The sequence below is a fragment of the Macadamia integrifolia genome, chromosome 13, assembly GCF_013358625.1.
Source record: "Macadamia integrifolia cultivar HAES 741 chromosome 13, SCU_Mint_v3, whole genome shotgun sequence".
NCBI lineage: Eukaryota > Viridiplantae > Streptophyta > Magnoliopsida > Proteales > Proteaceae > Macadamia > Macadamia integrifolia.
Genome location: NC_056569.1, coordinates 7,071,212 through 7,097,423, shown reverse-complemented (window position 1 = coordinate 7,097,423; position 26,212 = coordinate 7,071,212). Strand labels below are relative to the sequence as shown.

General features: G+C 37.8%; 4 protein-coding genes across 4 annotated transcripts; 1 reads left to right on the top strand and 3 right to left on the bottom strand.

The window, feature by feature from the left end:
- Window positions 1-2,367: 2,367 nt before the first annotated feature.
- Window positions 2,368-6,063, bottom strand: LOC122059208 (pentatricopeptide repeat-containing protein At4g20770). Its single transcript, XM_042621896.1, has one exon. It carries the CDS (start codon window positions 5,937-5,939, stop codon window positions 3,552-3,554), a length of 2,388 nt encoding a protein of 795 aa, XP_042477830.1. The 5' UTR covers window positions 5,940-6,063; the 3' UTR covers window positions 2,368-3,551.
- A 382-nt stretch (window positions 6,064-6,445) lies between these two features.
- On the top strand, window positions 6,446-13,212 carry LOC122058935 (alpha N-terminal protein methyltransferase 1). The gene is made up of 8 exons (XM_042621649.1): window positions 6,446-6,629; window positions 6,782-6,926; window positions 7,780-7,838; window positions 9,038-9,157; window positions 9,339-9,440; window positions 10,100-10,154; window positions 12,209-12,306; window positions 12,820-13,212. The coding sequence occupies exons 1-8, from the start codon at window positions 6,498-6,500 to the stop codon at window positions 12,943-12,945; spliced, it is 837 nt and encodes a 278-aa protein (XP_042477583.1). The 5' UTR covers window positions 6,446-6,497; the 3' UTR covers window positions 12,946-13,212.
- Window positions 13,213-13,943: 731 nt separating this feature from the next.
- On the bottom strand, window positions 13,944-15,943 carry LOC122060179 (putative leucine-rich repeat receptor-like serine/threonine-protein kinase At2g24130). The gene is made up of 2 exons (XM_042623376.1): window positions 14,698-15,943; window positions 13,944-14,485 (listed from the first exon to the last, which is right to left on the bottom strand). Exons 1-2 carry the CDS (start codon window positions 15,929-15,931, stop codon window positions 14,163-14,165), a joined length of 1,557 nt encoding a protein of 518 aa, XP_042479310.1. The 5' UTR covers window positions 15,932-15,943; the 3' UTR covers window positions 13,944-14,162.
- Window positions 15,944-17,024: 1,081 nt separating this feature from the next.
- Window positions 17,025-18,786, bottom strand: LOC122058807 (transcription factor bHLH52-like). The gene is made up of 3 exons (XM_042621495.1): window positions 18,623-18,786; window positions 17,589-18,263; window positions 17,025-17,490 (listed from the first exon to the last, which is right to left on the bottom strand). Exons 2-3 carry the CDS (start codon window positions 18,249-18,251, stop codon window positions 17,290-17,292), a joined length of 864 nt encoding a protein of 287 aa, XP_042477429.1. The 5' UTR covers window positions 18,252-18,263; window positions 18,623-18,786; the 3' UTR covers window positions 17,025-17,289.
- Between the last annotated feature and the right edge of the window lie 7,426 nt (window positions 18,787-26,212).

The following is a 26,212-nucleotide window of genomic DNA, read 5'->3' as shown; positions in this document are numbered from 1 at the left end:
TTTAAGATGTTGATAGGCTTTTTTGTCTTTTCGAAAATGTATACCAAAGACGGGGAGTACGTACTTTTTAATAGTAGTATAGTATAGCAGTATGATATATATATATATATATATATGTATATATTATCAATTATTGAATGCAATTAAGTATAAAGGTTTTATTGAATTTTTTTGCTTTAATAAAATATATTAAGTTTCTTAAATCTAAGACAATTAAAGACCGTTTAAGGCTTATTTTAGGCCCGATCAATCCGATTAGGAGAAGCCTGAAACCTGATTGAACTTAATACAAAACCGATCAAGATCGACTTATTTCTTAAATAGACAAGTCATGATGCAAAGGTATAGACTCGCCAAGCTTGACTAGATGACCGATTGACATTTCCAACGTAATCCTTGTGACGAATTAAATAATTGTTTAATCATCGTTAAGGGAAAACTTTTTTTGTGTGTGTGTGTTGGAGGGGGGGGTGGGGTGGAATAAAAGCTTTATTGAGAACGCCAAGGGAACACTGAGGCATTAGAGACACACAGGTCCTGGAGCCAACGAGTAGATATTAGCCAAAGTTTCCTACTTGGCAAATACATGGCCATCTGGAAAAGGGAGTGAGCAACACATATCACCTTCTGGGGTTAGAGAGCCAACGAATCACCTCACAATTAACCTGACTCGACCTGTAGATGAAAGACACCCAAATCATGAGCAGTAGAGCTGCCCATTCGAATGGTGATTGCCTCCCCAATCAGGATGTCTAAATCTACATATTCAGATGTTGCCTACAATTGACCTTTTTTTTTTTTATTTGACTTAAATTTTATTTTATTTTTGATAAAAACAAATAACCTAATCAATGGAATGATGGATAACTAATCGGTGAGAAGAAACTAATATTGAAATCACAAAATAAACCCTTTATCTTATTTATCCAAGGATTAAAATTAGCACATCACTTGCTCTTGTTACAATATGTAATACTAAGTTACTAAAAAATGAGTGGCGAATTTAAACTTGAGTATACATGCGTACTTATGCTTTGGTTATGCAAGCAGGGTATACGAGTTAGAAATCTGGTGAGTGCTCAAAGGACTTACCCAACCAATGTGTGTGGTAGGTGTTTTCATATCGGATGGATATTAGGGATTTTCTTTTGACTTTAAAATATTTTAATTTTAAAAAAGGACACATTTTTAATTTTTGTGGCCCATCATCCAAGCACGTAGGGCTAAGAAAAACAACATTTTGATTTTAATTTGTTTTTTCCCCGTCTTTACCAAGTGAGCTACGCGGGCCCCTTGAGTTTTATTTTGAATGTTATGTATTTATTTATTTTTCGGTTTAGAATGCTATGTATTATACTTTGCCAATTTGCTTATTTTAATGAAGTTTTCTTTTATTATTTAAAAAAAAATGTTCTCTATGGGGGAGTGTGGCCCTCGCACCCTAGCAGTGGCCGAAGAGGGGGGAATGATCAGTCCACCCCCATGAAAGGGACAATGAATTTTTTGTGGATGCTTTTTAGTGTATTTCCATTGGCCCTCGCGCAAGTGTAGGAGCTGCACTCTTCCCTCTCAAAAAAAAAAAAAAAAAAGAAAGTACGCTACCCTCTTGTGTGTGTGTGTGTGTGTACATCTAGACATAGCAGGTGTAGAAAGACTGCGTTGCCCCTTGCACTGAAGATGCTTCCGCAAACCCTTATATTGGTCTAGTGTTGGTGTGTACCTATGCCAGTAAGGTAGTGTTCTCTTTCCAAAAAAAAAAAAAAAACAGAAGAAAAAGAAGAAGAAGAGATGGTACAAAGTTTTAAGGGTGGGACATAGGGGCCATACCTCCTCCAAGAGAGGCACATCTATGCCGCGGTGTCTAGAAGTGGCTCCTATGTCTCACTTAGGAAAACATTTGTCAAAAAATTACAACATCACCTTGTCATGGCAAAGTTTTGCAATCATGTTTAAGATCTCAGTTAGGATCGGCCTTGGCCGATGATGATTTGATACCAATCAAAATTGACAATAATTTGGTCAAGAGAATTAAAAGGTGCTATATTTGGGATCGGTCAGGGACTCGGGATCAATCCTAAAAATATATAAAATTGTAAAATTCGTTTAAAAGAAAAAAGGTTAGGTAGGCCATCGATATGTCCAGATCTATGTCTATCTTTTCTTTTCTTTTCTTTTTTTTGGAATTATGTCTATCTCTCTCTCTTTTTTTTCGGAAAAGTCCTCTATGCCTTCCTATCCAAGCTTAATTCACTATCTAAGTTTGACGTTTTTGCTTGTTTTAATAGCTTATTCACATTTCTATTGTCCAAGTTATATGTAGGCCTAGTGTGAATAAGAAATTAACAAGGCTATTGTACAACATCATTGAACGGAAACTAATAAACTCGGGTTAACACACAAATACCATTTTGGGTGTTGTGAAAATAGCTTGTGGATTAACTTTAAAGGGTCAAAAGTAGGCTGTAAACAAAAAATTAGACCAAAAAAGCACTTTCGGGGGTAGGCCACAACCCAGACAAGTACCTTGTTTCTCCAAAATGTCGGAGATTCTGACCTGTATTTTGGTTTATCGAAACCCGAAATTTAGAACCTTGTTTTGGACTAAAATTTCGCCATGGAGGTTCTGTATCTTCAAACCTCTTCAAATCCTAACAGCTTCCATAGGTTTTCTCTTTCCTGCATCTGAGCCTTGGGAACAAGAATGGTTGTTCGCCCCAAACGTCTGTTCCTTGGAACAATCTGATCCACATCAAAAATAATTTTAAACAGACAACTGCAGCTTCCAGACTTCTGGTTTATTTTGATTGGGCTTTCAGAGGTAGTCAACCCACATTCAGTTTCTCCAAAAATGGATTGTTGCATGATAGTCATTTGTCTAGCAGGTCTGCACCATTCCTTCAGCCCATTTAATACAATAAGAGTCAATTCCTAATCATAACAACTGGATTCCCTGTAATATAGCTCTAATCTGTAATTTCCACCTCACTTGAATCCTCATAACCAAGAAAACCTCAGCTTCTTTCTCATCTGTAGTCTTTCCATTCCTATACCACAGGAACAATGAGTTTTGTAGCATATCTGTCCTGTTCATCCCATCTCTTGTAAAGCTTCCGGCCTCCTTCAGGCTCAATTACTTATGGCTATATTTATATCAAAGTTAATGATGCCAAAATGAATTCATTACTTTCACAAACCTTGTTTGGGAAACTAAACCCACTGTTCTCAATTGTTTGCAGGTCCTCCTCTTTATGAATCTCCAAATTTGACTCACCAAGGCAGCCTCCACAGCTCGCATTCTGCATATTTTCAAACTTCCTTGTATCTGAATGCTGTGTTCTTATGACAAAGATCACTCGTTTGACCAAGTTGGATCTCAGTCTCTGCCATGATTGCTGATGAATGCCTCCATGACAGACGAGGTATTCTTCCTTGGGTGGCAAAGAGAAAAGACAAGCCATCATATAGGCATCACACTCACCTCAAGACAGGTTAGATCAGGTGTCCAGAGATGCCAGAGAGCTGTTCCACACTAAATACTTACAACTCCTTTATCATGTAGAACAAGTTCCACCTCTTGAGACAGTTTGTATCATCCCCAAAGAAAGGGGGTTCCCATCATCGACTTTACTGAGATCATCATCAACCATAAAAGCTTGCACCTCATTCTTAAATTCAATCCAGCTGTAACCTGGATATTTTACAACATCTCTGCCACCCATCATCCCCCTAACAGCTGATGCATCATCCCATCTTCCTAAAGCAGCATAGATGTTGGAAAGAAGCACATAAGGAGCTGGATTTTGCGGGTCCAAGCGGAAAAGCTGCTCTGCTGCTTGTTTCCCTAAGTTGACATTAGCATGAACTCTGCAAGAGCTAAGCAAAACCTCCCATACAATTGGATCATCTTTACATGGCATCTTATTTAAAATCACTTCTGCTTCACCAAACCTAGCAGCACGGCCTAAAGAGTCAATGATGCACGTGTAATGCTCTGCCAATGGCTCCACCCCATGATCTTGTTCCATGGAATTGAAAATTTTTAACCCTTCGTCAACCAACCCAGAATGGCTACAAGCTGTCAGAACAGCAATGAAAGTTATACTATCAGGTTTCTCACCCGATAGAATCATGTCTTGGAAGAGGTCAACAGATTCCTCCCCACATCCATTCTGTGCATATCCATGTATCATCTCATTCCAAGAAACAGTATTTTTATTGGTCATCTCATTGAAAAACTGGCGAGCGTCATCCACATCACCACATCTTGAATACAAATCGATCAGAGCACTCCCCACATAAACATCATGCATATGCCCATCTTTTGCTATCTGAGCATGTATTTGTCTCCCTTGGGACACAGAAGCCAGTCTAGCACATGAACTGAGTACACTAGCATAAGAGAACTGAGAAGGTCTCATGCCTTTCTCTTGCAACTGTTGAAACAAAGTAAAAGCTTCCCTGTGTAAAGAATGGAGAGCAAAACCGGAAATCATTGAATTCCAACAGACAATATCCCTTTCAGGCATTCTGTCAAAAAAGCACCTTGCCAGGTCAATGCTTTCACACTTGGAATACATGTCAATGAGTCCACTGGCAACAAAAATGTCAGCTTGAAAAGATGCCTTGGTCAAGACTGCATGCACCTGCTTTCCACCCTCCAGAAATCCCATTCCAGCACATGAGCTAAGAACAATAGCCAAAGTAGTGCGATCAGGTTGCACACTCAAAAACTGCATCTTCCGGAAGAACTCCAAAGCTTCCTTATGATTTCCTTTCTGGGAATACCCAGTGAGTAGAGCATTCCATGAACTTACCTTTGGGATTGACATCCTCTCAAACATCTGACGGCCAGTCACCATATCCCCAGACTTGACACAGGCACCAAGCATACTAATATATGTGACCTCATCTGGTTCAAAACCATCTCTTTGCATCCTTCCCAACAACTCTACGGCTTTATCACTTCTGCCCATCTGACCATATCCAGCAATCAAAATGTTCCAAGAAACATTGTTAACCTCCGGAAAACTTGCAAATAGCATCTCTGCAGTCTCCATGTTCTCATTCTTAGCATACATGTCAATCAGCGAGTTACCCACATGAAGATCCAATTCGAACCCAAGTTTGATACTGAGACAGTGTACTTGCAGTCCATGGACATAACATTGGACCCCATGCTCACTCTCTCCTCTGGCACAAACACTCAGTACACCAGATAAGGACACAGGGTCAATTCTAATCCCAATCTTATGCATCTTGGTAAACATTCTCAAAGCCTCGTCAACATGATCAGTTTGCGCTAACCCACCCATCAAAGCTGTGAACGAAACCTCATTTGGATGACACATTTCACCAAATACTTGAATTGCATCATTAATAATCCCACATTTAGCATACATACCCACCAAAGCATTTTCCACATACTTATTATGATCTAGGCCAACTTTGATAACAGTACTATGGCATCTCCTACCATGTCCTATATCCATCAAACTACCACAGGCACTCAGAACACTAGAAAAAGTGAAATGGGAAGGCCCAAATCCTTCCCTATGCATCATACAATAGTAATCCAAGGCTTGACTCTCCAACCCATTTCGAACGAGTGAACTAATCACAGTATTCCAGGAGACACCATTCCTCTCTGGCATTGCCATAAACAACTGAAGTGCATCCTGCAAGTTACGAGCTTTACAGAAAGCAGTGACAATGGCATTCCATGTATATACATTTCTTCCAGGCATTGTATCAAACACATGACGGGCAGAACCAATATCGCCACACTTATAGTAAAACTCAATGAGCCTGTTGGAAAGAAAGATATCTGAGAATAGTCCATTTACGATGATCTGAGCTTGAAGACACTTACCAATGAGGTGGGCTTTCTTGTCTATGCAAGTCTGCAAGAGATTTCCAAAGTGGGTTACCTTACTTTGCATTTTGAACCTTACCCGCCATCCAAATTTCTTAATTTCTAGGTCTTATTTTCACTATATATATCTCTTCGGTAGACATCGAGGGCAATTTTGTCAATAAAGAGGTCATCTTGGTCATTTCAAAATACGTAGAACCTTTTCAGCTATACACTAGGACCTGTTTGATAACTTTTCAAGAAACGTATTTCTATCATTTCTAGACAAAAATGAAAGAAAAAGCATTTGATAAAACTGTTTCGTTTCATAAAAAGAGAAATTGAAATTTTTACCTATTTATGGTTCAAGAAACGACCTAGGCGAAACAAGTGAAACAAATTCGTGAAACAAGTTCGACAAATGGCCATTCTTTTTGCTGGTTACTATTGATTTCGAAAAACACGACTATCAAACACTTTCAATTCTGTTTTTATTTTTAGAAATGAAAATTTATGTTTTTATCAATTCTTTAAAAAAAAAAAAAAAAAAAAAAAAACAATAGAAACGTTATCAATTTCCCAATTTAACCCTCTCTGGCTTTTCCTCCAACTGGGTCTCACAGTGAATGTAACTCAGGCGGCTGTGATGGGGGTCGCAGGATCAGATTCCGATGGGAGAGAATTCAAGAACGCAGAGGAGATGTGGAGAGAAGAAATCGGAGAAGGAGATCAACAGAAGAAGACTGAGTGGTATCAGAAAGGCGTCGGGTACTGGGAAGTAAGATTTTCTTCTCTAAAACCCTAAACATTAAACCCAGTGCCTTAAAAATAAGTTTTTTCTGTTTTCTGCTTTTGGGTTTTTTGCAGTTGGAAGTTTGGAGCTATTTTTGTTTGGTTCTGAAGCTCTATATTCGTTCTGTTTTTATATAGGGTATTGAGGCATCTGTAGATGGAGTATTGGGGGGATATGGGCATGTTAATGGTACGGATATTAAGGGCAGTGAAGCTTTTCTCAAGACTCTGTTGCTTGATTCCTTTGGTTCTGATCTAAGGAATCGTCATCTCGTCGCCCTTGGTATAATCTCTCCCTCTCCCTCTCCCTCTCCCTCTCCCTCTCTCTAGGGAGTTGGATGCATTATTTGATTGGTCATGTTATCATGTAGATAGTGACTTCACCTATAATACCCTGTATGGATGAATTTTCCTTTTAAAAACTTGAGTATCCTGTCTTTTATCTTGAACCTGAGCCTTGAGGGTGTGAAAACATGAGGGATTCTGTATTATATGTGTATTTATATATTCACTTAGTTGGTATATTATCAATGTATAATTGACATGTATCTACACCCAAACATATTCGGCACCTTTTTTCTATTCTCTGTTAGTTACAATTTTACAAGTGGACAAAACTAGAATGGAGTAGAACACAGCCCACAACCAGCAGGAAAGGGCACCCCAAATTAGAACAGAAAGAGAAAACAGAAACAAACTGCAGTAATCCCACTACAATCCAAAACTTCTAATCAGTTATAAAGGGTATAAAAATAGCCAAATCATATGGAATGGGCATAATACACGCAGGTTCTTTTAATCTGCCTGTGTCACTGGTTTTTTTTTTTCTTCATCTCAACCAGAAGAAAAGAAGGTGACTTCCATATCATACAGTGTGATCTGAAACACTTTAAACCTATTGTAATCCTTTGGAGTTTTGTAGGTTTAGGAGCAGATTATACATCTCCACATGGAAGTGTAATGGCATCTGTGTTTTTAATTTTTGTGGGTTTCTTTTTCTTTAAGCTGGAAGAATGTGTCTAATGATTTTTGAAGAATGCTACTTGACTATGAAATTTTCTGCATCTTGAATTCTTACATATCAAAGTTGTGAAATTTGCTGCATCGTGAATTCTTACATATCAAAGTCATTGCAGATTGTGGTTCTGGAATAGGAAGAGTCACTAAGAATCTTCTTCTAAGATATTTTAATGAGGTACATAAAGATTTCCACCTCTGATTGGTTATTTGTTTCCATGTTATATTTACTAAAGTTGCCTAAGAAGCAATTTCATGAGACTTCTATAGCAATAATGAATCTATTGTTAAGTTTTTAAGGGATTTGATAGATCCTCCAAAACAGTTTAATCATTGAACATAAATTTTTTCTTTGCTAAACAACTCAGTAGATATAGATTAATTGTACACAAATGCTTAGAATGGTCTCCTATATAGCACAGAATTATAAAAAAATACTTAATAGCTATTCAATCTGAATACATCACCCTCTTCCAATCATTCTATACATTTCTTGGTTCTGAACTCCACCCTAGGTTTTAACCACCACTCTCAGATATTTCTAAATTTTCTCTTTTTTCAACGATTTTCTAAATCAGTTTTTTAACTGCAGTCTGAAGGACTAAAACTGGGTCCAACTCGTTGAATCGGAACCAGCCCCCTCCACTATTCATAATATAATTGTCAAGGTGCCTTGTTCGTGTCGCCTTGATGTTCCTGGCCCCTCCAACACCTTGGGTCGCTTCGACGCCGTGACCATTATGGCTCATAGAATGATCGGGTTTCAAAATTTTGGGAATAACTACCAAAAACATGTGGAATTATTTCAGCTTTCTCAACACTCCAAGGGATATTACTACTATAACTCGATACTCAATTGAAACTGATGGGACCTTACCTTACGTGACGACACCAATGAAATGAACAAGTTACAGAAATACCAGTAATAACTTATTTTTATGTTGCGGTGATCATGGACTCCTCATGTTTAATTCTTCAATGTTCCTCTTCCTGAATTCAGCCTCTTTTTTTTTTACACCATGAGATCTCTACTTGATAATTACTGTGACGTCGGGATCCCACCCTATGTGGAGGGATTTAGGCTCTTGACCTGTTCTCTGAACTTCTCAAACTGTAGAAAGAATCTCATATCTGAGCAATATGACTTGGAAGCTGCAAATTATCATTGATTGTGAAGAATTTCATTCCCTTCTATCTCACTTCGAAACCTTGTTTCTTTGGTAGGATTATGGTTGCACCATAATATCCAAAACAGACTTTCTGTGAAGGATAGTTTTGTCATGTCATAATTTCTTGTCCTAAACAGCGTTGAAATGCTTTGTATCTCTGTGGTTTCATTTTATCTGCTTCATTCTGGTTCACCATGTTTCAATATAGGTTGATCTTGTTGAGCCAGTATCACATTTTCTGGAAGCTGCTCGTGAAAGTTTGACTCCTGAGAATGGTACAGTCTCGGATATGCACAAGGCTGCCAACTTTTATTGCCTCCCACTTCAGGTATTATATGAGGAGAGTATCACATAAGGTGATTTAACTGCAGTTTATGTGCTTTATATATGTTGAGTATTTTCATTTACCTATAAGCCTTTATTTTTTAAGTAAGAGATAAGTAGTTCTACGCCCTTTGATAGGAATTTCAGTTGCAACATTGTGGATAACCTACTTTGTCTTCTTGCAGGAATTCACTCCAGAAACAGGAAGATATGATGTTATATGGGTCCAGTGGTGTATTGGGCAGCTTGCAGATGATGATTTTGTGTCATTCTTTAGAAAAGCTATGGTACATACAATTTGATTTCTAAGGATGATTTCAGTTTCTGTGAAAGCCATGATAAAAAAAATTGAAGTACTTGGTTCAAGGTTCCAACTTAAAGAGGGGAATTTATTGCTCAGGAACATTCAAGTTTCTGAAGCTTTGATCAGCATAAGCATTCATTCGACCGTACTCATTTTTTCTTTCAAACACTAGTTGAAGTTCCCTCCATGTTTTTCCCGGAATAGAAGCTATTTTCAAGGAATTTATAAGACCAAGTACCACAAGGGCAGCTTGAACCTTGAAAATTATTAAGGAAATTCCTCGAGGATGTCTCATTTGTCTAGATCAATGCTAGCAGTTATTGACTTGTTCCTTTGGGTTCCTGGGGAAAAACCCCCATATGAGGAAAAATGGTTTCACGGCCAATTCGATTCTGGCTGATTCATGTATGAAACTAGGTTAGGGCAGGTTATGGCTGATTCCAGCCAATTCCTAACCGATTCAGCCCGATTCCATGACCTGGATCCCAATTTGAGTTCTTGAACCCTAGTATAAACTCATGTCTATAGCCCATAACAGCAATAAGATTCTTAATAGGAAGAAAATTTGTTTGCTAATTCAAATTATTAATTATTACTTCATTTGGTCTTCAATTTGATCCTGATTAACTTGGCACCTCTCAGGCTGGTCTGAAACCTGGTGGTCTTTTTGTCCTGAAGGAGAACATCGCAAAATCTGGTACATCTCTCTCTTGCATCTTTTCCCTCTTGGTTGTTGTAGTTTGCCTGTAAAGATATCAAAATAAACAAAAAAAATATAACTGTAATACATCTCATTTAAAAAATTAGTTGCACCTTTATAAAGTTGGTAAACATGCATTTCAAAGCTTTTCTTATGTGTTCTCTAAGAAGTTAGCAATAACTAGGCCACTTACGAAGTATAAATAATGGTCCATGTTCCTTTCTTACATGACAATAGTTATTTCTCTGCAGTTTTATCTTCATGGACTGACATAAAGATTGCCCATTTTAGATGGAAACCCCTTACCGGAGCATCCCTTTCTCTATGTGCTAAATCCTTATTACCAAACTTTGTCTACTTGCGAACCTTTAAGCATATAGTTTCTCTTCTATCCAGAATAAGCAAGCAATGTTCATCTCTGTGCATGTAAAGTGCTTTTTTTTTTTTTTAGGCAGAGGGTCAAAGGGGTCGATGAAGCCTATTTCCAAATCACTGCCTGTTTTTCTTCTACATTTTATTGCAAAGGGTTTTGGATGCTAAGTAAAGTAAAATTTAATAAACAAATATGGAATGATTTGGAGTTAATGATATAATCACATGGGTAATGATTACAAAGAGTTTATTTTTTAAGTTTAAAAATTTCCCTTGAATTCCCCTTACAACCAAACGGAGCCTAAATGTTTTTTTTAAACAGGGAAAAGAAAAACAGAAGAAGATAGCTAACATTAACTATAATACCTAAAGGTAGCTAATGAGTTGGCCAACATTTGGCTAAGCTGGTGGTCATTAGTCCTATGCTTCAGCTTGGGAGTAGTGTTCTTTGTGAGGTGTCATCTTTTGTAAGGACATGCTTCATTCAGTTATTATTGGATGTTATGGTCTCAATCCTTAAAGAAAATGTAGAGCATCCATGTATAATTAAATTTGTTGCCTTATTGGCATTTTAGTATAGTTAAATCTTATATGCATGTCTGTTAGTTGTCTTCAAGAGAGTAATGTCTTGGAATTTCCAAGTGGAGAGCAACATGATCCCTGTTCTAGGAGGGTTATTTGTCAGGCTGAGACAGATTTCAGCTTCTTCACCTAGAGCTCAATACTACATTTTCAAGCCTTTTAATTGTACTATTTTTTTCTGTTTATAACTTTTTCTCTTGGATATATTTGTCCTTCCCTTTTCAGCTTATTTTCCCCCTCCTTGTTTGGCTATTGTTGATTGAAATTATTGAACCATGATTAAAACCTTGATTTAAGAACTCACTAATTGAAATATTGAGAATCCATTTCTCTTTTGAGATAAATATACTTGGGTTCTTTCCTCTCAGTTCATGAAACATAGCGTAAGGTCAAGAGTGGTACACTGGTACTAAGGTCTCTGCTTACCTGCTCTTATTTTTGTAATATGAGAAACTCTAGGGTGATTGACATAGGCTTAGTTGTGGATATGCATATAGGAGTAATATTTGGTTGACCCAAAAATTGGCTCGTATGTATCATCTGATTATCTTCTAGTTCATAGTAAATCAGAGTCATTGGACACAAAATTTACAACAATTATATACAAATTTCATGTACCAACTAGCAAGTAATGTAGATGCATTCATTATTGATGTCCAATAAAGAAAACATTAGCCAGTAAAAGAATGCTTTATGAACTTGCAATACAATAGCCCTCCCCTTTCCTGTGGGTTCCTTGATAGAAGAACATTTTTAAGGATAGAAAAAAGAAAGAAAAACATCTTTATTGAGGTAACCCCCTATGAATATACATTAGAACATTATTTGCAGCATGATACTAACAATCCTTAGTTATTTCGCTTTGTTTTTATCAGCTAGAAACATGTAGTTGATTCAATGTTCAGCCCTTTGAAGATTAGGGTTTGACAGTTTAATATATTTCTTCAACACTTGCAAAGATTTTATTGAGTCCTAGTTGCGTCAACTCAGTTTTTGGCTCTGACTGACTCACAGAACTTCCTAGGAAATGAAAATAAAAAGAAAAGTGAGCCAGTCCAAGCAAAAAGTTACTTTGACTAATCAATGCATGTTTACAGGATTTGTGTTGGACAAGGATGACAAAAGCATTACAAGGTCTGATTTGTACTTCAAGGAGCTCTTCAATCGATGTGGTCTGCATCTCTACAAGTCAAAGGTTTGCTCATAGTATTACATATCTTGGCACTCCATTAGGCCATCACATGGAATTTATAAATCAGAACTGACAATTAATTGATTGATAAGTTAATGAAGAGTGACATATCCCAGAAAAAAAAAATTAACAGAGAAAGAAAGCATGCATTTACTATACAAGCTCATAAAATTCATTGAGGACCGTTATTGCCTCATTCTAGCAATGCTTAAAAGCACCTAAATTTCAGAACATGCCCTAGTTTTCTTGATCTCATCTAAGTGGTATGTACATCTCCATGGACAAAGCCATTGTTGCCAATTTATTACAATTAACTGAAATCATTTTTTCACAATTAGAAGCCTCAGTTTCGAAACCCCAACCTTGTGATTGGGTGTCATTATTATGACTTCACAGACCATTCTGTTGCCTTTTGCTACCACATCCTCCCCAGCCCACCCCAAAGATCAAATTATCCTTGTTAGATATTACATACTTTCTTCTTCCTGCTTTGAATTATACCTTTATTTGGTTCAGGATCAAAAGGGATTTCCGGAGGAATTATTTGCGGTGAAGATGTACGCACTAACCACTGACATGTTAAAAAAACGTAGCAGACCCAGCAGAGTGCATTCACATAAACCTGCCATCATCAAGGGATGAATTTGCTCTCCAAGAATCCAAGAGATGGAGCTGTGCTATCATTGAGTAGTCAGTTGAAGGGCAGAACAAGGTTCATGTGCAGACTGCAGTAGTACAAATTAGGCTTAGTTGATTCTACTCCCGTCTCCTATACCATCCAATTTGCCAACTTGCAACATTAATGTACATACATTGATTTAGTTCCCTAAAGCTTCATTTATCTAATTTATGCAACTGAAGCTAATGCGACATATTGAACTCGAATGAACCATATGACCATTTCATGAAGAGTGTTCAAAATTATATCACAGATCAAATAATACTACATGGAGTGAGTTGAATCATCTCCTAGGTAGATCTCATCAAAGTTGTAACTCTTGATCCTTTTACATATCCAATCTGCCTCACACAAGATGGAGAAACAAATTTCACTCTTTTTAGGTTAGATGCACTTCCCCAACCTGTAGCTGTTACTATTTTAGCTGATGTTCACTTGTGTTAGCAGACAAATATAAGGAATAGAAACATAACATAAATAAGACATATCTGCAGTGTATCCATTAGGAATGAGGCCAGTCGCTGTTTTCCTGCACGGCCCATCTGATTGTGGTTATTGTTAACATTGCCAACAGGTAGATTCCGGTACAGGAATTTGCTATAACGGACAAAAATCGTCTGCAATTCCGATCTTGTACAATTTCATGAAATATCACATTCAGGGGGTGACACGTGTATTGATACCAATGCAATGGTCTAGATCTGATTTAAATGCCTCTTCACTGATTTAATGTTTTATTAGTTATACCAGATCTGGACCATTATATTGGTATCAATACACATGTCAACGCCTGAAGGTGGTATTGCACGGAATTGTACGAGATCGGAATTGTAGACGAGTTCAACCCTGCTATAACTGAAGCCAATCTAACCGGAAAATAAGGTGTCACAAGGCAAGGGAAGAAGAAGAGCGAGTTTGGCTGTAGCAGGAGAGGTGCAGATAAATTTGATGGAAAGAGTAATGAAGCATAAGGAAACTATTCAATATATGGGCTACAGAATCACAGATGCATATAGACCAAGCTACCATGGTTCACTGAATGAAACCTACTAGGCATTGTCAAACTTGCCCCATTACGTACCGTACCTCCGAGAGAAATGAAGCACCATCTGGAATGCGCATTTCTATTTACAAGGAGTGTGGATCTCCATACATCCAGCCAATTCACTGTCTGTGACTTTCACCTCTCTCTCTGGGATTTCTTATTATTGGAAGAAGAAACCAGAGAGGACTCAAATGTTTTCAATATGTTGGAGATCTGAGTCAAACTTGGCTGATGCTCCGTCAAGAGATCTGTGCACATCAAAGCTATCCCAATTCCTTCTATAGCTTGTTCATGTATAGTTCCTGTCTTCTTCATTCCCTCATCAATTACTTTGTGTGTGTTTTCAGGGTAGTGCATACTTACCCACTCAATGAAACCTCTCTCACCCTTCTCAAACTCTTCCTGGGGCCGCCTGTTCGTTATCATCTCCAAGAGAAATACTCCAAACCTGTATATCTCTGAAACCACATCACACAAATTATCAGTTCACAAGCTTTTAATGATTTCTACAAATTTCACCATGGAACTTCAGCTTTGTTACCAAATAGAACCCGATAATGACTGATAGCTTCAAGCTATTTAATCTTCCAGGTTTTCATGAAAGAACTATGAAGATAAAATAGATAAAAAAAAAAATCAACCTCATTGAGAAACATAAATGGAGCCTTACTCTTTGTGTTTCCATTTTGTTCTCCAACCTTAAACCTTGAAATCAATGGCCCACGTTCCTGTGATAACAGAACACCATTAGTCCTGAGATCATACCCAATTTCAGGCCATTGCTCCTGCATATAACACATTCCATCCACAACCCCCATCATGACCTTCAACCTGTGTTTCCATGGTGGAGACTCAGATAGCCACATCTCAATGTTCTCCCCATCTATCCACTCCGTTATAATAGCCCTCAGCCCACCATTATTGCAACAACCCATCACTCTAACCAAGTTCCTGTGGCTCAATTGAACAAAAGCCTTACATTCTTTCACAAATTTTCTGCGCTGTTCACTTGAAATCTTCTCTGTATAGATTTCAATCCGGACTTCGGTCCCATCTCTAAGAAATCCTTTATAAATATTAACTCCTCTGCTCTTCCCCACCAAGTTTCTCTCTGAGAACCCTTCTGTTGCTGCTTTCAGCATTGACGGCGTGAATTTGTGCCGTTGCCGGAAGACTGATGGCAAGATATCCGGCCGGCAGAAGCAGAGCCAACCCCAACAACCAACTAACAGAATAATAAAGATTGGGAAACCGATGAGAAAGACCACAGCCTTGATTCTGAATCCCTTATGGTCCGGAAGCAAACCCGAGTGAAGAAAGCTTGAGAAATTGAACTTTGCAAAGAACTGAGAATCCGAGATTTTACTTTCAGAGAAGTGATTGTAAGAGAGATTGAGAAGAGTCAGATTAGTCAGAGGAGTGAAGATTTGTATGGGGAGATCCCCAGTGAGTTGATTATGGCTCAGATCAAGGGCTTGGATTTGAGAGCAGTTGAGAATTTCCAAAGGGAAAGGCCCCTGGATGGAGTTACTGGAGAGATCAATGGAGAGAATGGTTAGAGGGCAATACTTCCAGAAGAAGCTGAAGGACAAGTACAGTGGCGCAATCCTTGGGCTGCTTCGAAGATCGATTTTTGGGAAGGATTCAACACAATTGGGGTTCTTTGATTCGTTGCAGAGATGGGCTGCAACGATTGTGGATTTGAAAATTTCTTCAAGGTCTATGGAGATATAATTGCAGTATCTTAAAGCTGGGTCTCTCATACAGTTGTTTGAGATTGTTCTGTTGAAATCTGGAGGTGGTTTTAGGTTATTTAAATCTTCTATGACTGATGCAGAAAGGGATAGAGAAATAGAGATTGAAATAAGGTTGAAGAGAAGCAAAGTTGCAGAGATGGAAGCCATGGAATAACTTCTGTGAGAGACAGGGAGGGAGAGGAGGAGGGGAAGAGGAAATTCAAATTTTGAAACTTAAAAACGGTTGGGAACTGGGAAGGTATATGTGTAGATCATAGACCCTTTATAAAATTCGTTGATTTGGAATCTTACGCCTTCTTGTGAGCATCATTATTATCATCACCAGAGGTGTTCAACCCTTTGAATATGTTCAACGTCAGATTGGAATCTACAGCCAATCTCTGTATTATCATGAATCTCTCCGCCTCACAAACAAAGAGCTTATGTACCATCAGATTGGAATCAACATAAGAACGAATAGAGAATGATACCAATCTAATGGCCTATAGTAGATCATGTTCAAAGGATTTTATGTGCCATGAGATTGGTATCTACCTATCAACTTTGATACATGCTGTCCACCCTCATTAAACCTGACCAAGGAGCACTTAATCGTGCCCTAATTTCTCTCCCTCTCTTCTTAAGTAATTAACTGCCCACCCATTAACCATTATCCCCCATCTCTCGTAGGTGGTGGGTCCTACTAAATCTCCCTTCCATCTTCTTCGGCATTAACGCAGTAGCGGACAAACGGTTTCTCCCCGCCGCCCCTCTCTCTCTCTGAACCGGAAAGGTCACTGGTCTATTTTCTGGTTTAAACCTTGTTTTATCATTTGGTCTGTTCTGAAAATTGTTATGCTAATTAATCTCATGGTTTTTAAGCACATTAGTTCATATGTTTTTCGCCATCAGATTGGTATCTAGATCCCCCCATGTTTATACACAAGTGACTATTGCTTCACATCACGAAACTCCCAAGGGAGGAGGTTATGTGGGATCGAACTTTGTCAGTAGGTGGTTGTTGACCCTACTACAAGTAGGGCATGGGCCCAGTAGATTGATCATTGACCAACAACACTTAGTAGAATAAAAGACTATTGCAACTGAAAACTAATGAAATGGGGTGAATGGCCTTCCACTTTTCTTTTTTTCTTTTTTCTTTTTTCTTTTTTAAAAAAAAACTAAGTAATAATATAGAATTTGATATTAAGAATAAATGATTTGGATAATTTGATTTATGACCAAAGAATTCCTTGAACAATTGGACCAAATCCCAACATCTTCTTATTACATTTGCCCAAAATAAACATCTTAACCAACCAACAATTTCTAACAAAGACACAACACTAATCTATTTCTTGTAAAATTAGATAATATTTACAAGAAAAAGATTAACTAACTAACTAAGCAAAACAACAAAATTAGCAGAGCAGCTAAATTAAGATATTTACAACAAAAAATTGTAAAAATTAATTAAAAATGAAAACTCCATTAGTGGTTAATTAAGGTTGGCATCTAATATCCAATCATGAAGACTCTGATTGGATCAACCTATTGAGACTTTTCGCAATCGTCGGATTTGATTTGATCCCTTGATCCTTAGCTAGGGTTTCTACAAACCCTTTTGGAACCAAACACTTCTCCTCCAAGTAAAGCTTCTCTTCGATTCTTGGGGATGCAAGAACAACTCCTAGTCCTTCCACATTGCTCTCATCCTTATTACCTTCCTGCACAAAGGGTAATAAACCAAAATTAAAAACAATCTTAATTACATAAAATCCATAAATCATTTTAATTATTCATAATCCTAAAAGTGCGATTTTACCTGAATTGACCCCATGAATTGAAGAATTCCCACTTGAGCCTGTAAATACTTCACGTACTTGAATGCAGCTTGGAACATCTCAGCAGTGTTAAGCTTATTCCCACCAGGAATAAGCTTTGCAAGCTCTTGAGTCTTCTCAGTGATCCTCCTCCTCCTCTGACGAGCGGCAACACTCTGCGCCGACGACCCACCACCATTGGGCTTCATGTTATCAACACTGCCATTCGAATAAACGGGCGGATTCGGAACTTCAGTCGCCGGAAAACCCATTTCCGGCAAGAAATCAGGCACAGGATAAGAATTACAAGAATAATAAGAATTCAGTCCATACCCATCAAAGCAATTGGGTTCAAAATCAGGGTAATAGAAGTCTTCAAAGCTTTTCTGGCGTTTTGGGTAGTCACAGTAATCAAAATCATAGGTTGGGTAGAGTTCAGGTGAGAGGGAAACTAGTGGGTTTGAAGGAGGAGGAGAGAAGTATGGAAGGGAAGCACAATTGTCTGTGTAAAGGAACTCGTCGGGATCAAATAATGGATCGACGAAGGTATTGTCGTAGAGGCCTAAGACCTGTCTTGCTACCTCTGCTTGCCGTTGTTGGAAGGTACTCATCTCTGGAGTTAGTTGCTGAAGTGTTGCCCAGTTGGAACAGAAACTTAATGCCATGGAAATTGGAACCTGGAGAGAAAGAGATAAAGTGAAACACTAAATTAAGTAGTTGCAGAAAATAAAATTAAAGAGAAATGAAGAATCTTTCTGAATTCTAGCATGAAATAGCCATGGATGCTGGAATTTATAGAGTTACAGAGTAAGAAAACAGAACCCATAAACTTAACAGAGTCATCTACACAATGAAACAGAGAGAGAGCAATATATAGAGAGAGAGACTCATGCACATTCATGTACATAGAAAGACAAGTTAACTAAAAGCAGACAAACATAATGGTAGATCCTTTAGAACAAGATAACTAGAAGATAACCAGAAGCAGACAGACATTAAATCTTTTAGAACCAACCATAAACAGAGAGAGAGATACCTAAGGGTGAGGAGATTTCGAGGGAGCGAATGATTTGCTCTCTTCCGTTGAACCGAAGTGGACCCAATGAGATTCTCTTCCGACTTGATCTCTCTGTGAGTGAGAGAGAGAAGAGAGAGAATAGAGGAAAGAGAGAGAGACAGAGAGACAGAGAGACAGAGACGTGGGAGTTACTGTTGGGTGGATAAATAAGAGTACAGGTAAGGGTGAACAGTTAAGTAGGCTGATTTACTAAGTCACACGTGGCACGCACTGGTTAAATCTAGGGTTTTCTCCATTCACTTTACCAACTTGCCCTTGCCCTTCTCTCATTACTTTTTTGTTTCACTAAACCGTTACTCTTCTGTCTTTTCTTAATTGCTTCGTGCAATAACCAACGATAGAGGAGAATTAAATGATTGGGTACATCTCAGTTGCATGGTTACTCATACATTCTCACCTATCTTTAGTAGTATCACATGTGAGCTCCCACCAACATTTGGAAAAAGACCCTCTCCAACATCACCGACCTTTCAATGATCCATCCAATGGTTGAGAGTGTTTGGAGCCTTAGACACATATCCCCAGGTGTTGGCAAGTGTTGACATATGTGTCCAAGCCCTTCCAACCCTTAGATGGATCTTTGGAGGGTAATTGGAAGGTGCAGTCGTTGGAGAGGAGCCAAATCCCCAACATTTTAACTAATGAGTAAATCATCACCATGAGGTATTGTTTTTTTTTTTTTTTGGTCAGATTGGAATCAAATTCAATTCAATCAAGTAGGATATTATGGGACCCATTCAACGGTTAAATCTGATCCCCACAATAATCCAGGAGGCCCCACATGTTGCAACGAGGACACTCCCATGAGAACTATGATTTGTGCATTGATTAGCAATAATTGTAGGGTTAAAAGTCTTAACGATGACAAATAACCTAGTAGTATATCAGCATGAGGGCATTTTAGTCATTTTATTCTAATAATTATGGAATCTTAACGAGCACAAGGAGTTACTGACGGTTTAAAACGAGGATGGAAATGGAAAGAAAAGTTGAGCCGTCCTTCCAGCGGCCGCTTTTAAGTACATGCGGCTTTCATATGGCGGCTATTTAACTGTCAAATCCTCGTGTCAATCTGTACATCGTTCGCGCCAAATTTTCGTAACGGCTTTTCCCGGGAAGTACCAGGAAGCTATACCACTTATAAAACGGAAAAACAGTTATAATGCTTGGGACCCACGCATTGGTGCACGGAAGTCCGTATAGAAGGTAATCACGTGTCAAAGATGAGAAATTATGCGTGATCTCAACCGTCAATCTTTTCATATGTAGAGATTCCTTTTGGCCAGCTGCAATATTTTTGAAAGCCTACATTATAAAAAAGAGAAAATCCGTTGATTGGGTGATTCCCGTGTGCTGGTGTGCAGGGGGTGTGTCTGATTTGTCAACCGGTTCAGTTTGGTTCAATTCTAGCCATTCAATTCAGTACCAATTCAGTTCGATTCCCAATCCTGAAATTGATGAAATCATAACTGAACCGCTTTTAATTTGGTTCGGTTTCAAACAGTCTTCTATAATTTAGTGGATGCATGTAATTTTTGGTTATCTCTTTTTTTATTCCAATCCGGTTGTCGACACGATGCACTAATATCCATTGGGTCCCATTGTCAAAATCATATGGTTCTCATAGTTTGGATTTCGCTCATCAAAATGCATATATTGGACACGTGCCTTATAATAAAACATCTGAACCCATAGCTAATGGGTCCCCCACATATATATTTTTTTTTTTTTCATATTTCCAGTTCCAGAGATTCGCGGTATTTCAGTTATCCTGGAGCAGCAATGTATAATGGGTGCAGTATTCTACGGGACAACAGCACAGGAGTGCTTTAACTGTCGTTCAAGAATCCTATGTGAATTAATTATCTTAATCCAACGGTTTCTTTTTCTTTTGTAGACGATCCAACGGTTGTTAGAGTTGAATGGATAGAAGTGGTACGATGCCAATTCCGATTGATCCGGCTCTTCCAGTCCTTGAAAAAACCTAGATGCAAAGAATATGCAAATTTTTTTTTACCATTAAAAAAAATTAGAATATAAAAAATTTCTGACTGATACAATCCGATCCAGACCGAGACTGATCTGGATCCCGATTCCGTGTTTTGTATTCCCAAGTGAAATGGACTGCCACAGATAATCTAGAGCTCCAGACCAGAGCCTCTCTCTCTCTCTCTCTCTCTCACAGGTTTGGGGTATAGGTTTGGTGTCGGTTGGTGTCGGTCGTACACCGTCACGATATTAAGGAATATTAAACAATGTGGTCCACTCTTTTTTTTTTTATTTTTTCTCTTTTGGGATAAAAATATGGCCCAGATAGAGAAACTCTTGAATGGTTTAATTCCAGCAGATTTATCTTTGAATAACATTGATTTAGCTCTAAGGGAAAAAAGAACGCCCCTTAATCTTATTTTACAAAGATAGTGAAGATGATTGCATGCACCCGGGTTAATCAGGACAATTCTCGATATTCGAGATGGGTTTGTATCAATATCGATACCAAAGGTGTTAATACCATTACCGTCATGTTTAGTTAATGGGATAAACCTGGGGATTCCTAAACGGATGGAAATGAGATGGTTCTATCATTAGTTTTTGTGGATTTTTCATTATCATGAGATTTAAGGTGCCTTACTTTAGATAGCAAATTACATAAGAAGTGAAACTTAATGATAATCAAATAAACAATCGCTGACGTAGTGTTTGATATAATTTATAGCACCTAGTTTCTATTTATAATAAACTAGAATAAATCACAAATCACAAATTACTCAAACTATTTGTGATTTATGGCAACAAATAATTTATGTTGATTTTTGTTATCTTAATGCAAAACTACTCAAAATGAATGGTAAATAGGTAACTTCATTACTCAAAATCAATGGTAAATAGGTAACTTCAGTATGTTTTATACTTTTTCAATAAAAAAAACCCCAAATCCTATCGTCTCCCTTGTTCAAAGCTCAATGCTGAAGGTGAAAATTGAAATCTAATAAAACTAAATGTCCATCGATTGATACGTTACATAGAGAAACTATCAGCAAAACCTAAATATATCAAACTATAACCATAAAACTCGAACAAAAGAATAAAACTACATCTATTAAAAGTTATCTTTTACTTCGGAAATTGTCCTTTCCATGTCTGCTAATTTATAGGGGAAGTATTTTTTTTTTCCCTTCATAAGATTCACAAGCTCTTTAGCTTCATCAAGCTTCGACTGCTTGACCAATCCATCCACTACATCGCTCAAGTAATAAGAATCTATCAAGCACTCTTTTTTCGGGTGAAGCACCCACCAAGCGCTGATGGCTGAGACCATCCTTGCAAACTCTAAAAGCTAGATCAAAGTCTCCCTTCTCTCAGAGGCAATATATGATTTCCTCCATATTCATTTTATTTGGGATGCAGTCTTGTTTGGCTAAATCATCATAAATCCTAAATTCCCCTTTTTCAGAAACCCTATAATCAGAGGATTAAAACTATACAATTTAGGTTTCAATCCCATGGTTGTGGTTTCCTTCAATAGCTCAACCGCCACCGATGTCTTTCCCCCACGAATCAATCCATCCAATTTCGTAGCAAAACTTCTATCATCAGGAGCACAATTGGTGGTTTTAGTGTTCAATATTTTAGCCCAAATCTTCTCTCCATCAGAAAGCCTGTCAATTTTTTTACATAAAGCTTCCAAAAGCGTATTAAAAGTAATCATATACGGTTTTGAAGGTGCAAAAACGATTTGGATCATTCCACTGGTAGGGTCAGACATTCAATCAATCATTAATGGAGGGATTTAAATCATTACCTGAAACTTCATAAGTGCAAAGCCTACACGTGATCTTAGTCCTTTCGCAGTGAGTCTTTCCCACATGTATAGCTTTGCGTTCCCTTTGAGTCAAAGCTCCTCCTCAATAGTCAGGGTTTTCACAAAACCTTAATTCCCACTCAATTACTAATGTAGGGATTTAGTGTGTCCGAGAGAGGGAAATGAGCATGACTATATAAAAGAGGAGAGAATTAGAATCCTATATTATTGTGGTTGTTAGAGTCCATGTATATCTCCAATTAAATTCCCTATTAGTTAGAGTTGTAGATAAACCCAACTTTGGCATAGAGATTTTCTATTTGGAGTCAAACACTCACAAAACCAATATTACCATTATTGATAAGATATTAAATAATAAGTAATATAATAATTCATTTTTCCTAACAATTTCCTCCATTCTATTATGAAATCATATCTCATAAGAGGATCCAAAATCTTAGATCATGAAAAAGAATCCAAGATCATCTGATGATGTACATATGGGTTGAACTTATATGAAAATGGTAGGATCTCATTGGGATTTCACCTAGCATACTATGTATCTTAACAGTATTGTATTCACAATACAAGGTTACTTAATACATATGTTGCCAAGTAGATGTAACAATCATTACCCAAAATAAATAGTTATTTATGCATCTATCCTCTACTGAGTAATATCACATAGTTCATTACAGGGCATGCGCTAAATACTGTCAAATCCCCAATGAACCGAAAAACCATTTCAGAGATTTTGTATACTTGATTGGACCAAAAAAACATTTCTATAATGTTTTTTAACATAAATAATAATTTATATAAAATTTTCAAACACTAAAAATATTTTATTGAAATACCCCCGGATCTAGATTTTATCCAATCAAATACAAACTTTCTCTCTGTTTGATGCTCTTCCAAAAAGGGCAGTGGATTCCTTGTTGGGAATCTCTTTTGAATACGAGCCAACACTACGAGTCCAGCGTATCGATATATAGTCAAAGAGACATCAACCGTTGGCACAACGCAGTGCATGTCTGCATCGATGAGGACCCATCAGGTCAAAAGATTGATCATAAACTACTTAAGAGAATTTCATTTTCTTATAAACCGACAGTATATCACATGTGAAAATCTTAAGTGATCTAGTCCAATATAGACACAGTATGTACATTCACATTTGTGCCCTGAAATCAACATCTCTAGGTAGACACAATGTGACCACCATAAAGACAAGGTGTCCAATCTAGCCCCTAGTGGTGAGCAATTTTAGGTTAACAACTTATAGACAAACTGAGCTCAATAAATAGTCATGCTAATTAAAACTTAAATTAAATAATTAAATTTAAATAAACAAGTTTGTACATCAAAGCCAATTTCTCATAAACCTAATGCCCATATCCTCAACATGTTTCTCAAATACATTAGGCGACAAATCCTTAGTCATAGGATCAGGCAAATTTTGAGCAGAGTCATCCTTAGTTATGGCTATATCACCACACTGTATAATCTCACGAATCAAGTAATATTTTGGTTCCACATGCTTGTTCTTCTGATGAGCTCTTGGTTCCTTTGCTTGTGCTATGGCTCCCCGATTGTCACAATACAACATGATGGAATGCTCGACGAGCTCAGGGACCACCCCTAGGTCGGTCAAGAATTTCTTGAGCCAAACCCCTTCCTTAGCTGCTTCACTAGCTGTCAGGTATTCAGCCTCAATAGTGGAGTTGGCCGTTGACTTCTATTTGACACTCTTCTAAATTATAGCACCACCTCCCATAACAAATACCATTCATGATGTAGACTCTCTGTCATCTTTGTCAGTTTGAAAATCTGAGTCTGTATAACTCACAACTGACAATTGGTCAATACCATAGACAAGGAAATAATCCTTGGTCATCCTCAAATACTTGAGGATGCTTTTGATAGCAGTCAAATGCTCCTGTCCTAGATTAGATTGATAACGACTCACAATCCCTACTACATGACAAATGTCTGGTTTAGTACATAACATTGCGTACATGAAACTCCCTACAGCCAAAGCATAAGGGATTCCCTTCATTGCCTCAATATCCTCAATAATTTGAGAACATTGTCATTTTGATAGAGTGATTCCATGCCTGAAGGGAACACTCACTTTCTTGGAATTCTGCATGTTAAATTTTTCTAGTATTTTGTAAATATAAGTGGATTGTGACAAGCCTAACATCCTATTCTTACTATCCATCACAGGCTTTATTCCTAAGATGTAACTGGCTTCACCAAGATTCTTCATTGAGAATGTCTTAGATAGCCACATCTTTTCAGATGAAAGCAATCCCACATCATTCCCAATAAGCAAGATATCATCCACATATAGGACAAGAAAACAAATAATATTCCCACTGGACTTCTTGTAAACTCATGGTTCATTAATATTTTGTTCAAACCCAAACTTTTTGATGGTTTGATCAAAACGTATGTTCCAGCTTCTAGAAGCCTATTTAAGACCATAGATAGATCTCAAAAGCCTGTATACTTTGTTTTCTTCCCTTGGGGAAGCAAACCCTTCTGACTAATGCATGTATATAACCTCATCTAAATGTCCATTAAGGAAAGCGGTCTGTACATCCATCTGTCATATCTCATAGTCATAGTATGCAGTAATCGATAATAAAATCTTAATGGATTTAATCATCGCTACTGGTGAAAATGTTTCATTATAATCCACCCCTTCTTTTTAGGTGTAACCTTTTACCACCAGTATTGCTTTGAAACGCTCCACATTTCCATCCACACATCTCTTCCTCTTAAAGATCCATTTACATCCATAGGCTTAACACCTTGAGGTACATCCTCTGGAGTCCAGACGTGGTTGGAATGCATGGAGTCAATCTCAAAGCGCATGGCTTTCTTCCATTGAACAGATTCAATATCCTTCAAAGCCTCTTTGTAAGAAAATGGGTCTGACTCCGAAGAGTCAGAAACCATGTGGAACTTTTTCACCTTTTGATCATATTCATTGAGAAGTGTCAAATAAGTTAGACTCCTGATGGACCTCCCACTCCATTGAGGCTCTTGGGATTGATTCACTCCAGTGGGTATGTCAATAGAAGGTACAATAGGTGCATAAGGTTCTTAGTCATTAGATATTTATTTTATGATCACTGGATCCGATCTACAAGTGACCAGATCCTCTTCAAGGAACGTCGCACGTTTACTAACTAAGACTTTTTTATCAACAGAGTCATAAAAGTAATAGCCAATTGTTGTTTTAGGGTAGCCTAGGAAGTAGCATCTATTTGTTCTGGATTCCAACTTATCTGTTTGTTACTTCCTTACATGTGTAATGCAACCCCAAACCCTAATATGTTGTAGGCTAGGCTTTCGCCCATACCACAACTCAAAGGGTGTTTTAGGGACAGATTTCGTTGGATATTCAAAATATAGATGGTGGTCTCCAAGGCAAAACCCAAAAAAATGTAGGTAATTCTGAATAATTGAGTATAGACCGAATCATATCTAATAGGGTACGGTTTCGTCTCTCTGCTACACCGTTCTATTAAGGTGTCCCTGGGGCTGCCAACTGAGAAAGAATCTTAGTTTGCTTTAAATGGTCCCTGAACTCATCTAATAAATACTCTCCTCCTCGATCTGATCAAAGGGTCTTAATGCACTTACCCAATTATTTTTCTACCTCAGCTCAGAACTCCTTGAACTTTTCAAAGGTTTTCGATCTTCGGTGCATTAGGTTAATGTATCCATATCGA